General features: G+C 45.1%; 1 protein-coding gene across 4 annotated transcripts in view; it reads right to left on the bottom strand.

Annotated features, from left to right (window-relative positions):
• Positions 1-13,990, bottom strand: part of PTPRM (protein tyrosine phosphatase receptor type M) — a 671,212-nt gene that overhangs the window by 492,382 nt on the left and 164,840 nt on the right. For all 4 annotated transcript variants that reach the window (XM_055417180.2, XM_055417182.2, XM_055417181.2 and 1 more), the window contains exon 2: positions 9,930-10,052. In XM_055417180.2, the coding sequence (XP_055273155.1) occupies positions 9,930-10,052 (123 nt within the window). The remainder of the gene's footprint in view (positions 1-9,929; positions 10,053-13,990) is intronic.

The following is a 13,990-nucleotide window of genomic DNA, read 5'->3' as shown; positions in this document are numbered from 1 at the left end:
GCATGAAAGGGCTGACTGTGGGAGTGGACTCATCCCTTCCCAAGATGACGACCCCCGACCCCGGACCCCCGCACCCGCCGAGACCTCACTGATTCCTCCTATTCGCTTCAAAATTGCCTGGACCAAACCCAATCTATGCCTTCAAGCCTTATGCCAAGGATTTCAATATTCTGTACATTTTCTCTGGGTCACAGAAGAAAAGATGCTCCCTAGAAGGCACCATGGAAAAAAATCAAATTAAGAAGCCGCTCTGTATTAGAAAACTTGAAGCACTCAAATAAGAACAGGATATTGGAAAACCAACTTTTCAGGGCATCCTCTAGGAGGGTGCCGCTGTATTCACGTGTGACCCCGTACATCTAGCATAGAGTTGGCAAAGTAATGAATTATCTGGATGTGTCACCCACCACCGACGGGAGCTAGGATGTCCACCCGACAATTAATTAAATAGCCGTATTTATTTCCCTTTCAGCCACTTAAGCTTTTAAATTTCACTTTAAGATATAATTTATCATCATCTCCTCGGATAAAATCTCAGTCAACTATGCATTAAAGGCCACTTATTTAAAATAATGATCTGCACAATCATTCACAGAGCTTGCCAAGAAATTCTTTATGAATTTTTCTGTGCTCAGTCCCAGATTATATGGACAGGATACAAATGAATGCAAGTATGTACCCAAAAATAAAATGTAATAAGTCCTTATGTGTCTTCTTACAAAGTTCCAGTTAGCCACCAAAATAGCTGCCAATGGGATAACGATCTTTATAGTTGGTTCACCACTGAGGCATAAGACTGCAGAGTGAAGCATCCATCCCATTTTAGAAAGCCCTAAAATTAATTCCCTGAAGTGTGTCACTTACATCGGCCCGTCAGCTCCACTAAACCTCTCCAGGAAAGACCAAGGAATCATCCAGAGATGCTCAGAAGAGAAGACAGGGGTCAACTTGGGTTTTTTAAGTATAAATATTTTCAATGAGATTCGACAGGATAGTTTTTTGCCAAAGAGGCATGCACGGATAAGAATCATGTCAGTACAAAGTCAGAGAAGCTCTCTGTTTCTCTTGTCTCCTGTTTATATTGCAAATTTTGCTTAGTTTTGAAACTATGGAAAAGTTGAAAAGTAGTGTGATAAATGCTCATATAGACTTCACCCAGATTTGACAACTGTGTAAATGGCAACCCACTCCAGTGTGCTTGCCTGGAGAATCCCAGGGACAGGGGAGCCTGGTAGGAGGCCGTCTATGGGGTCGCAGAGAGTTGGACACGACTGAAGTGACTTAGCTTAGCAGCAACACCTTCCCACGGAGAAGGCAATGGCAAGCCACTCCAGTACTCTTGCCTAGAAAATCCCATGGATGGAGGAGCCTGGTAGGCTGCAGTCCATGGGGTTGCTAAGGGTCGGACACGACTGAGCGACTTCACTTTCACTTTTCACTTTCACACATTGGAGAAGGAAATGGCAACCCACTCCAGTGTTCTTGCCTGGAGAATCCCAGGGACGGGGGAGCCTGGTGGGCTTCCGTCTATGAGGTCACACAGAGTCGGACACGACTGAAGTGACTTAGCAGCAGCAGCAGCAACACCTTCCCAGGTGGCACTAGTGGTAAAGAACCCGCCTGCTAATGCAGGAGTTGTAAAAGACGCAGGTTCACTCCTGGGTCTGGAAGATCCCCTGGAGAAGGAAATGGCTATCTACTCCAGTATTCCCACCTAGAGAATTCCATGGACAGTGAGGCCTGGCGGGCTACGGTCCATGGAGTTACAAAGAGTCAAGCATGACTGAAGCAACTTAGCACGCACACACAACATGTTACCACGTGTGCACACATACTCTGTCTCACACACACACACACACACACACACACACAGACTTGTAACATAAATCTTCTAAGAACTAGGGAATTCTACATATTTCTCTGCTTTGTGATATTTATTTACTAACCAAGTTTTCTTCTTCTATTTTTTTCTGCTCCCTCGTATGAGAGATTCTTTCTTTCCCTCTGTGCATACAGAGTCAATTTGCTTCTTGCTGTCTCTAATCAGAAATCGAGAGTCACACTGCCTCCTTCCTGAGAATCCTCCACCAGCCTAGGGCGGCCTCTGTGGGGGTGGCGGTGGGGTCCTTCCTCCAGCCTTGCCCCCCAGCCCCCTCTTCCCTGTCCACGATGCCTGTGGTCCCAACCCTCTGCAGCTCCTGTGCCCTGCCCTCGGCCAGCACTGCCTCAGATAGGGTGCTCCCTCCACCCGGCCTGCCCCCTGCTCTGGCCTACTCCTCATGCTCCCCTGGATCTCTTGGGTGCCGCTTCCTCCTGGAGGCCTTCTGCTGGCCTTCAGCCCCTGGCCTCTGACTGGGGAGCAGCGAGGCCCCCACTAGAGCTGGCAGAAGCTCCTGGAGACTGGGCCCTTGTTATCGCTACATCCAGTGCCCAGAGCGCACCCAGGGCCTCACAGGCTGGAGCCCCAAAGAGAGAAGGGTGTTCATCGCCCTCTTGGTCTTATGGTGAGAAGCACAAACCAAGCTCAACTAGTTCATCTTTGAATGTATTCGCTCTCTTCCATTTCTTGAACCACGGAAGGCCCCGAAGGTGCTAAAAGGAGAACTCGCCCCTGGGATGGTCTGGCCTGACACAGGCTGGAGACGGGGTGACCAGAGCCCCTGGCCCCAGAGAATGGTCCAGGTGCTCCCCAGGTGTCTGTGTGCGGGCAGCTTCACGCCACTGTTCACCTGCCAGCCAGCACCCCAGCAGCCCACCCAAAACCCCTCGGACCCAAACACCTACCCTCCATCAAGAGACGCTGCCGCCGGCTGGACCCAAGGGTAAGACTACCTCAGGCCACGGGCTCTCTGGTCTTCAGCCCAGCCCCACCCGCTGCCCCTCTGCCGTCCAAGGTAGCTCGGAAAACTGTAAGACTGTTCCTTCTCTCCAGCCTCCTTCATTCCAACAACAGGGCCCAGCCCAGCTTCAGGGCACCTGCGCACGGAACACATGAAACGTGGGTGCCCGCCAGCTCCTGGGTGTGCATTTCTCAGTCCGGCCATTACAGCTGCCTGGTGGGCCCAGCCCCCTGGACCCCAGCCCTCACCCCTCTCACCCCTCCTCCACCCAGACTCAGAGAGATTTACAGTTTCTGTCACCACTGGTCTGCCTGTTTATTCCATTACTTACTCTCACATAACTCAGGATGTCATCCTGTACTATTTTACGGGAAATTAACCAAGAAATAAACCTATGTTAAAAAAATATAAATTTATAGATACAGGTTGACTTGCATACTTTCTAGCAAATATTTAAGAAATAGCCAGCCACTGTTCTTCCTTTTTGTAACAGTTTCCAATCAGACAAGACAGGAATTTAGAATAAATCTAAAGGAGAGCATTCATGGGAACACGGAATATAAATTATTGAAATAAGTAGTCTTACAGAATACACTGGCCCCCTTGGAACAGTTAATTATTAAAAATCCAGACACCTTTCAAAAGAAGACTTTTTAAGTACTTTATGATATTTTTTACCATGAAGTTAAACTTATAAAGAAAAATGTGTGATATATAAGTGACAGGACAATTATCCCAAATCCCACCATCCTGGCAAAAAAGGTTCACATTTTAATGGGCTTCTTTCAGCTTTCTTTTTAATCCATACAGAAATCATACCTTTTGTTCTTTATTTGGTGTCATTTAGAAGAGAAAATAAGAAATCAGTAGAAACTGCCCACTTCACAGAGTTCAAGTTAAGCTAAGAGATGGACTCATGCCAACTGCTCCTGAAAGGCCACATAAAAATGATAAAAGGAGGACACTTCTTGAACGTTGTGCTGGTCCAGGCAGGAGGCAAAGTTCCTGCAGTGGACCATTTGGTCTCCCCTGGTCAATCACCCCACGAGGCAGGTTTTAGACGCCTTTCCAAGGCCTTGGAGCTTCTGTAGGGCTGATGGTCGCCCCCCCGCAGAGCTGCCCCTCGGTCTCTGTCCCTGCTCTTCGCTTTGGGAGGTCATTCAACTTCCTGGCCTCCTTGTGCCTGAGGGTACCCCATCTTTGCTCACAGAGCAGCTGTTCTTATCTGCCGCTCTCATCCCTCTCTAAGCCCTTGTCCCGGTTCAGTTTTCCTTCACAGCTTTTAGCATGTCTCCCCATGGTGCTATACAGTGAAAGCTGCTCAGCCGCGTCCGACCCCATAGACTAAAGCCCACCAGGCCCCTCTGTCCATGGAAATCGCCAGAACACTGGAGTAGGTAGCCGTTCCCTTCTCCAGGGGATCTTCCCAACTCAGGGATCGAACCCAGGTCTTCCACATGGTAGGCAGATTCTTTACCATCTGAGCCACCAAGTCTGTCCGCTTCTCAGCTGCCTGCCTTCTGCCTCTGGGGGACTCATTCAGCAGAGGGCAGACTCCACTGTGGCCGCTGCAGCCCTGACAGTCAGGCCCCTGGCCATCACGCCACAAACACAGACAACTAACTTGTCCTACACCCATGAGGAGACTGGGGACCCAAGAGCTAAAGAGCCTGGCGAGGTCCATGACTGTGAAGACCCAGAGCCAGAATCTGACCCAGAGGGGGCACAGCCCCACAAGGAAAACCTCTGTGCCCATTTCAAGGTGATCCAGACAGCTCCCACCTGGGATGAAGGCTGCCCCCACCCCCACCAGATGCAAGTGCTCTGGTGGGACATTTACTCCCAACCCTCAAAACAGCAAAACAGGGTTTTTTTTCTCTCACCTATAAGCCTGGGGCAGTTGCACTTTCTCTGAACTTGAGTCCTAATAAGCTGTAAAACAGATAATGCCATCTGACCTCCCAAGGCCATCACAAAAATCAGAGGATGCACAGCAAAGAAGTAAGTGCTAGCAACAGCTAGGAGTTATCTGCATGCACAAGATTACTTTAGTTGATAAGGGAGAATTACCAGAAGACACTGTGCTGCCACTTGCCTGGGACTTTGATTTTTTTTTTTGCTCGGCTTTTGTTTTTTGTGTCTTTTTAAGAGACAGCACAGCCAAGAATGCTAAAGTTGATGCTACCCTGTGCTGAGTCTGATGAACTGAACTGTATATTACCTTTTACATTTTTACATCCAGAAAGTCATTAATGAGTGAGTGGAAACACGGTCTTATAGGATCTGGTCTTTTGGAAATGCAAGAATCATCTCACCAGAATGTGGGAGCATTGTTGGGGAAAGCATCCTTATTGGGTTCACTCAGTAACGAAGCCCAAGCCTCTAGAATGATGCCGTGCACATAGCAGGTGTTCAATAAATATTTGCTGAATGTTGACAGATTCAAAGAATGAATGAGATAATTAAACAACTGTGTGACTGTTCTGTGCCAAAAATATTACCCACTAGATACACACTGAAATTTAAGGAGGAAACATGTCTTTTCAAGCCCAAAGTCATCTGGTCTTTGTCACTCACTGAGCCCCATAAAAACTCTGAAGTGTGAATGCACTGGAACATCTTCCCCAATAAGAGGAAAGTATGCCTGATGAATGTGCCCCAAGAGGAAACTGCAGTTCCTCTATCAATCTATCATCTTTCCCAAAACAAATATATGCAGGCAATTTTTTTTCTATTTTCTGGGTCATTGAGCTAAGAGTCTACCTTGCTTCTACATCCTGCATGGGCCTCTCTCTCCCTTTCACATGGGCAGCCACGGAAATGACCTAATCCTCACTCACAGCACCTGCATGAAGATAGGCAACCCTGCCATTCCCAATTTGCATTACATAAAACCAAGATGTGGGGGCCATGTGAGGTTGCCCAGGATGCACACTACACAACCTGGAAGAGCACTGAGGTTTTCCCAGCACTAAGGCCCCATGTATTTCATTACAGCCTTTTTAGAGGTTATTTATACCATGGGGGTATAAATGCCTTTCTTCTTGGGCTTTCCTCATAGCTCAGTTGGTAAAGAATCCACCTGCAATGCAGGAGATCCTGGTTTGATTCTTGGGTCGGGAAGATCTGCTGGAGAAGGGATGAGCTACCCACTCCAGTATTCTTGGGTTTCCCTTGTGGCTCAGCTGGTAAAGAATCTGCCTGCAATGCAGAAGACCTGGGTTTGATCCCTGGGTTGGGAAGATCCCCTGGAGAAGGGAAAGGCTACGCACTCCAGTATTTTGACCTAGAGAATTCCATGGACTGTATAGTCCATGGGGTCGCAAAGAGTTGGACATGACTGAGCGACTTTCACTATTCACTATGGTTGTAAGCTGCCTTTAATTTTTTAACATTATGGATGAAATGATTTTCTATTTTAAACTTTATTTATTTATTTGTTTTTGGCTGTGTGGGGTCTTTGTTGGTGCACACAGACTTTCTCTAGTTGCAGTGAGTGGCACTTACTCTCTAGTTCGGGTTTCTCATTGCAGAGGCATCTCTTGTGGCGGAGCACAGGCTCCAGGGCATGGGCTCAGAAGTTGCAGCACATGGGGTTAGCTATTCTATGGCATGTGGGATCTTCCTGGACTACGGATTGAAACCATGTCCCCTGCATTGCAAGGTAGATTCTTAACCACTGGACCACCAGGGAAGCCCCATGGATGAACTTATTCTTTACATTATTTGATAAACAGTATCACACTTCTAATACATAAAATATGGAGCATGTTAAATATTCATTTCCTAAAACCGGAGCACTAAGGTCCAAATACGAATACTTTAACAATATAAGAAACCATAACCACTGTCAACTTGTGTGGACGTTTCTGCACCATGAAACACTCAATCAATACCTTTTAGTCTACATGTGTAATCACACGATGCACTGCAATACATAAAGTGATTGGATATGATATCACTTACATACAGAATCCAAAAAAATAGTAAAAATGAACCTATTTACAGAACAGAAAGACAGTCACAGATGTAGAAAACAAACTTATGGTTACCAAAGAGCGGGAGGTGGAGGGATAAATTTGGATACTGGGATTGACACGCACACACTCCTATATATAAAATGGATAACTAATAAGAACCTGCTACAGGGACTTCCCTGGCGGCGGCCCAGTGGTTGGGACTGCACCTTCTGATGTGGGTTTCATCCCTGGTTGGGTAGCTAAGATCCCACATGCAAAGTCCTAACATGAATCCCCAAGTTTTCTATTAATCAACAGAAGTGCAATAAATTCAGGAAGAACATTCAAAACTCCTCCACTTCATTCTTCCAAAGGCAGAAGGGCCTTCAAAGGCCAAAAATTTGCAAAGTCACTTTACCTGTGTTGCTTCAATTACCCCATCGATTGCTCCAGAGCACAGCCGATCTTTGAGTGTGTTATCATCTTTGTAATGGCCTCAGCTAGAAACCCGTTCTTTCTGTGTTTAAAGCCTGGACAGTTTGGTCTGAGATGGTCTTACAGGACATCACAAAGAAGAAAAGGATGAATGGTAACAAGAAGCTATTCCTTGCCCTCCTTTATGGAAGTCATCCTGTAACAAAAATAGAACCAGCGGAGGCTGCTGAAGATCCAGCATTACTGAGGCTCTTTTGTAAAAGTCGGTGTTTCCAAGTCAGGCTTCAATCTAAAGGACCACGAAAATGAAACCAAGTACCTACTGTGGAGAATTACAAAATGTTCACCAAATTTGAAGATAATAAACAAAGAAAACCCGAGTGCACTCTTGTGGAGAAAACTCCCAAGACTGAATTTGAGTATCCTCCCAACTTCCCTGGACCCAGGCTCCAGAGGGAGACTAAAAGAGAGCAGGACCTCCACCATGTCCTCTGCCTGCCTTTTGTCTGTAGGAAACTTCAGGCAAAGGATAAGTTTATTCAGAGAAGTGAGAGATGCTGAAACGAAGGAAAAGAGTCAAAAGAGACTAAATAATACTAGTGTAGTCATTAAGCATAGTCAAGGACCTTCAGTTCTTTCTCAGGGGCTATAGATAATATCCTGAGCCATATCCTGTGAGCTGTCTTATAGATACCAAAACACAAGGTGGAGAAGTTAACTACACGATGACCAGACTCTACCCAGGATATGAGCTGCCACAATGCTGAGAATTGACCGCAAAGAAATAGGAACAAATGGACCCTAGAACTGAGATTGCTGCTGCTGCTGCTAAGTCGCTTCAGTCGTGTCCGACTCTGTGCGACCCCATAGACGGCAGCCCACCAGGCTCCCCCGTCCCTGGGATTCTCCAGGCAAGAACACTGGAGTGGGTTGCCATTTCCTTCTACAATGCATGAAACTGAAAAGTGAAAGTGAAGTCGCTCAGTCGTGTCCGACTCTTTGTGACCCCATGGACTGCAGCCTACCAGGCTCCGTCCATGGGATTTTCCAGGTGAGAGTACTAGAGTGGGTTGCCATTGCCTTCTCCGAGAACTGAGATTAACTGTACCTAAAACAACCATGGTGTTGCTGGTCAGACCATTGATAACCGATTCGAAGAGGTCCTCGATTAGAGAGGACTGTGCTGTTTCTACATGTAACCCCTTCCCCCATTCCGTCTATAAAAGCTCTCATCCCCTGCTTGTGGGGGCGGGGAGTCAGTCTTTGGACAGATGTCTGCCACCCTCCCCCTCCCCTTCCCAGTTGCGGGCATCTGAAAAAGCAAACTTTCCTTTCCACCAAACTGGCCTGTTTACTGGCTTTTGAGGGCCAAGCAGCTAACTCCATACACATATACTCTTTCATTAAGAGCAGGTGAGAACAAAGGCCTTCAGGGTGAGAAGCCTCTTGGGAAAGGTTGGCTCCCTCTAGGGGGGCTGCTATGCCCCCCATCCAGCTCCTCATCACTGACAAGAATGAAACCAGATTAGACTGGAAAAACAACTAAAGAACCACTGACTCAAACACAACATTCAAAAGCACTTACTTACATGAGAAAGAGAGAGACAGAAGGGGAGACGGTCAGCTGTGGGGAAGTCACCAAGAGCTAGGATAGATTTGAGGTCCAGTTTAAACCACAGTGCTCAGGAGCTTAAGGTTCCTCTCTTTGAAGTTATAAGGAGTTAAACGTGGGAAGGAAGTGGGAAGAACGTGGTGGCCATCATAATTGTGAAAGCTTCACCAAATAACATTAAACCCTACTTCATGTTCATAAGCTACCTTTCCAAGATTACTTAATAAACATAAATACCACTACATTTAGATACATGAATGAAGACCCCAATAGCCACTTAAAAAGTATAAACATTGTGCTTTATCTGAAACCCAAATTAGAGTAACATCTCTTCCAGCTTGAATACTGAATGGGGTACACTCATCACCCCATTTGTTAAGTGAATCTTCAAATCTAACATTTTAAAGGGATGGGCAATGCACAGCCTAAAACCAGTATCTATCAAAATGATCAACCTCCAATCTGATCAGAGTCTGTACGTCATCATCTTCCTGCTCTTCCTTACAAAGAAGAGGTAGGAAAAAAAAAAAGAAGAGGTAGAATCTTGCTGGTCAAGTGTTTCTCACTCATCAGAAAACTTACTAAGCGTTTCTACAGTGGAAAAAAGATCCACATGTACGCAGACCTTTTTATCCAAATGCTTTCAAGACCACGAGCATCCTCCTAGATTCCCCAGGTGCAAGGGGCGTCACCTCCCCAGGTCTCCTGTTTGTGATGAAGGCTTTGTTATATGGATTCCCCAGCTACAGTTCTAACCACATTCGCCAGAAGAGACATCAATCTATTTCCCACAATTTCTACTTCCTGGGAAAGGATCCCATTGGGTGAGGCTCATTAATCTAGCAAGGATGAATACAAAGATAAAAGAAGTAAACTTTAATTGACTTTAAAGGTAGAGATACATGGGTCAACTCTCTGTCATTGGTTCTCTTGAACCATCCTCACAAGACAACCAGCCTTCACCACCAAACTCAAAACCTAACACCCTCACTCATTCGACCAACACCCAGAGGACACTGACTATGATATTAAGACTCTTCTGCACCTTCGCTTTAAAAAGAGAACTTAAAACTAAAAGCAGACCTGATGGCATCCACGGGTCAGAGGTTGGTCTGGTCAAGGTGTTCACTTGCTCCCAGTTGAAGTCATCATCTATAGCCTGACTGTATCCACACGTGCTGTAAGGCTCATCAAAGAGGCAACCACCTAAAATGCAAAAGAAGGGAGAGTGATATCAATAACGACCAGACCTCTGGGGTAAGCTCCAATGACTGCAGGGAACTGTAAACCCACCAACTCAATTTGACCCTGACCCCACTGCATCCTAAGTATTATCTGAGTACTAGTCATGCCTTGTCAATAATTCTAAATTATATCGTTTCCCCAAAAGACTCTGACATCTTTATAATAGCCACTCAGTTGTATCTGACTCTTTGTGACCCTTTGGACTGAAGTGTGCCAGGCTGCTCTGTCCATGGGATTCTCCAGGCCAATATACTGGAGTGAGCTGCCATGCCCTCCTCTAGGGGATCTTCCAGACCCAGGGACTGAACCTGTGTCTCCTGCATTGCAGGTGGATTCTTTACCCGAGAAGCATTGGGGCAGCCCAGTTGAAAGTAAAAATGAAGCAAATTTATAATTCATATTTTCCAGATTCATATGAAGTTGGCATAATTGACCTTGTGTTCAAAACTTAAATAGAACCATCCTAGGTGTTCAATGTGTCTTCAAAAGAAAAAAAAATTATAATTTGTCCAAAAAATGAAAAGAGAAATACTTCCATCATAATACTGGCATGCTGGTCAGGGACAAAACAGTAGAGATGGTAGACCTTGCTTGAAAAATATTTTTCTAAGGATCATTCTAAATCTAATACAAAAACGGGTTTTGCTTTAATACTTTGGAGACTTGAGGTCTCAAAATTAAAAGAGATTATAAATTTGCTCACAGTCCACACAATTTTTAAAGGCGAGGATAAATTCAAAATTAAACATGGGGTAAACATCTGCTGGATGTTGAAGCTAAAAATGAAGCTACTTAAATAAAGAAACAAAGAATTAAAGAAAATGCAGTATATGCAAAGCAGGTTCGCTGTTTCAGCATCTGGGGACACACTGATGATTCAAAAAGTCCCACTCACATCCTCTCAAATGTCTCCTGTTACCCTGAATTATTACAGCATCAAGTCTTTCCCCCAATGTCTCACATTGCCAAAGTGAAAGATTATATCAATCATCCTAATTATCATGAAAATTCTACTGCCCATTATCATAGACTGTTATTAATTATATCAATTTAAAAGATTAATTATAATCACTTGCCAATGACGAGAATTGAGGGTCTGGTCAAGAAAACACAAGTGTAAGAATATAATTTCACTGTGGCTGTACTGTATGCCCTGGCAGCAAGAAGATAAATAAAATAATAATAATAATAAAGGACTTGCACAAACTCAGACATAGGATCCCCTAGTCCAATTTCCATCCACTTGCTTATATCGATTCTACAACCTTCTAGACAGACAGACAGCTTCCGAACAGGTGCGTGTGTGCTCAGTCCTGTCTGACTCTGCGACCCCATAGACTGTAGCCCATCAGGCTCCTCTCTCCATGGGATTCTCCAGGCAAGAATACTGGAGTGGGTTGCCACTTCCATCTCCAGGGGATCTTCCCAACCCAGGGATAGAACTCGCACCTCCGGCATCCCCTTGTATCAGCAAGCAGAATTTGGGAAGTCCTCTGAACACCCAGAATCTAGAAAACATCCCTCTGATTGTAGATGATTCCTTTAAAAAGGCCCAAATGCATCTTCCTGAAATGTATACCCATCTATCTTAGCCCTTCCCTGTGAAGAAACAGTGAAAAATCCCTGTTCTTACACAAGAAAGCTATTTAAAAAGAGCTGTCAAGTTCTATGTTTTTGCTTCTCCAGGCAAAACTTGCTTTGCTCCCCTCCCTTCCTCCCACTAGAAGCCTCTTAGACCTTCACCATGAAGGCAGGTGTGCTAAACACTGTCAAGTTTATCAGCACTCGTCTAAACCAGGGACTCCCGGTACTGCAGCCCCAGTTTCACTGCCTACTTCCCGTGACCTCTTGCTCTGTCAATAGCCTGAGCTGAGGGCTGGCCCATCCTGGGATTCCTGGAGCCTGGAATCCCACACGTTTCCTAACACCACTGCCATCGAGCCACTTCTCCCCTTTGCAATAAGGGAAGTGACTTTCTACATTTTTCCTTTCTAAACCCCATCTCTGTTGTCAGTACATCTCTCCAGCCTGGTGAGAGCTTCTGCGATCCTGATTTTGTCATTCGGGTGTTAAGTTATCCTACCGAGATCTGGGTTATCCGCAAGTTTGATGAAGCATGCTTGCTGTCAGCCTCCAAATCACTGATAAAAGATGTTCAAGGGACCTTGGGTCATTTTAAGAAGTTTCCCTCCGCTTTCGATCTTTGTACTAAGTCACTAGCTCCAGTGGCCCTGGACACCATCTTCTGTAACGCTTTTAACAGAACTGGCCAATTAAACATTCTGTTGGGAACAGAAAACTCATTATAAAGACATAGCATTAACTCAGTACTTCACCTTGACAACAACTGGTAATTTATATTTCCCTCTTATTCAGCTTTAACAAGTTCAGAAACAGTGGCTTTGTTTCAAGCACGTAATACTAACAACTTTCCAATTTCGGGTAAGAAATGTTAGAAGACTATGCAAACATTTATTAGAAATATTTTCTCTTGGTTGCAAGCCCTAATTTTGATATAGAAAATAGCCTCACTGCAGCAGGAATAAGCCCAAACAACAGTAGCACTTGTAATATTCAAAAGAAAGAAAGAAGCATGAATTTTGACAGAAAAGGGACCCCCAATGGAAGCACAGACAGTATTTTGATGAAAGTCCTGCCGTGCAATCTTAAGCAGTGAGAAATAGCTTGGGGCATAAGCAAAACAACTGAAGGCTGGTTAAAGATCTGGTTTAGGAGCCAATTCTTGGTGTTGCTGCTGCTGCTAAATCACTTCAGTCGTGTCCGACTCTGTGATCCCATAGACGGCAGTCCACTAGGCTCCTCTGTCCCTGGGATTTTCCAGGCAAGAATACTGGAGTAGGTTGCCATTTCCTTCTCCAATAAGCAAATACAATGGTGAGAGTTGGTATGGCTGAAGCAAACCCCAACGACAAATACAATGCTGGTACAAGGATATAATTTCCCCATTATATAAAGCTGCTTTTACTACTTCAAGGAAAACAGAGAATCCACACAGGACTATGGAACCACTGGGAAATGGCACAGACTGAATTTCCTGTTGCCCCAACCTATGTCTTCCTGCACACCTACGGACCCATCACTGGCCTTCATCCAACAGACACAGAACCCTAAAACAGCAAAGGTGGTCCGCTGAGATGAAATAAAGCAAGAGTCAGATCAACAGCAATGGGATATAACCCACGCTAGAGAGCACAGTGAAGCTTTTCAATTTCAAGGCAACTCTGGGTAGACATGAAGTGAAGAGGTTCCAGGGTCAGACACCTGGCACTTCCTTATTCTTGTCCCACTGACTTTGTGTTTGTAGACAAATCATTTAGCCTCTCTGAACCCCAATGTCTTTACCAACGAAATGTATACAACATGTACCTCACTTGGTATTTCTGATGTCAGTTTGGCAGCAAGTGTGGCTGGTCTAACAGAGTTAGGCAAGTCCACCAGTATGAGCTATTGCCACTAATAATAAGTATTATTACTAATTAGTAAAAGCTATTACTAATAATCTTACTAAGATTTAAGCTAAGGTCTTAAATCAACTCTGAATATTCACTGGAAGGACTGACGCTGAAGCTAAAGCTCCAATACTTTGGCCACCTGATGCAAAGAGTCAACTTACAGGAAAAGACCCTGATGCTAGGAAAGATTGAAGGCAGGAGAAGAGGGTGACAGAGGATGAGATGGTTGGTTGGCATCAGAGACTCAATGAACGTGAGTTTGGGCAAACTCTGGGAGATAAGAGAAGGACAAGGAAGCCTGGCATGCTGTGGTCCACAGAGTCGCAAAGAGTCAGACACAACTGAGCGACTAACACTTACTTTCTCACTTTCACAGTTTCTAAGGACTCGCTCAATGATCACACCAACCCGATAACATAGGTACCA

The sequence above is a fragment of the Moschus berezovskii genome, chromosome 28, assembly GCF_049115385.1.
Source record: "Moschus berezovskii isolate FMDL1 chromosome 28, NW_MosBer_1.0, whole genome shotgun sequence".
Lineage (NCBI taxonomy): Eukaryota > Metazoa > Chordata > Mammalia > Artiodactyla > Moschidae > Moschus > Moschus berezovskii.
The sequence above is the reverse complement of the archived record's forward strand: the minus strand, read 5'-3'. Positions and strand labels throughout refer to the sequence as shown.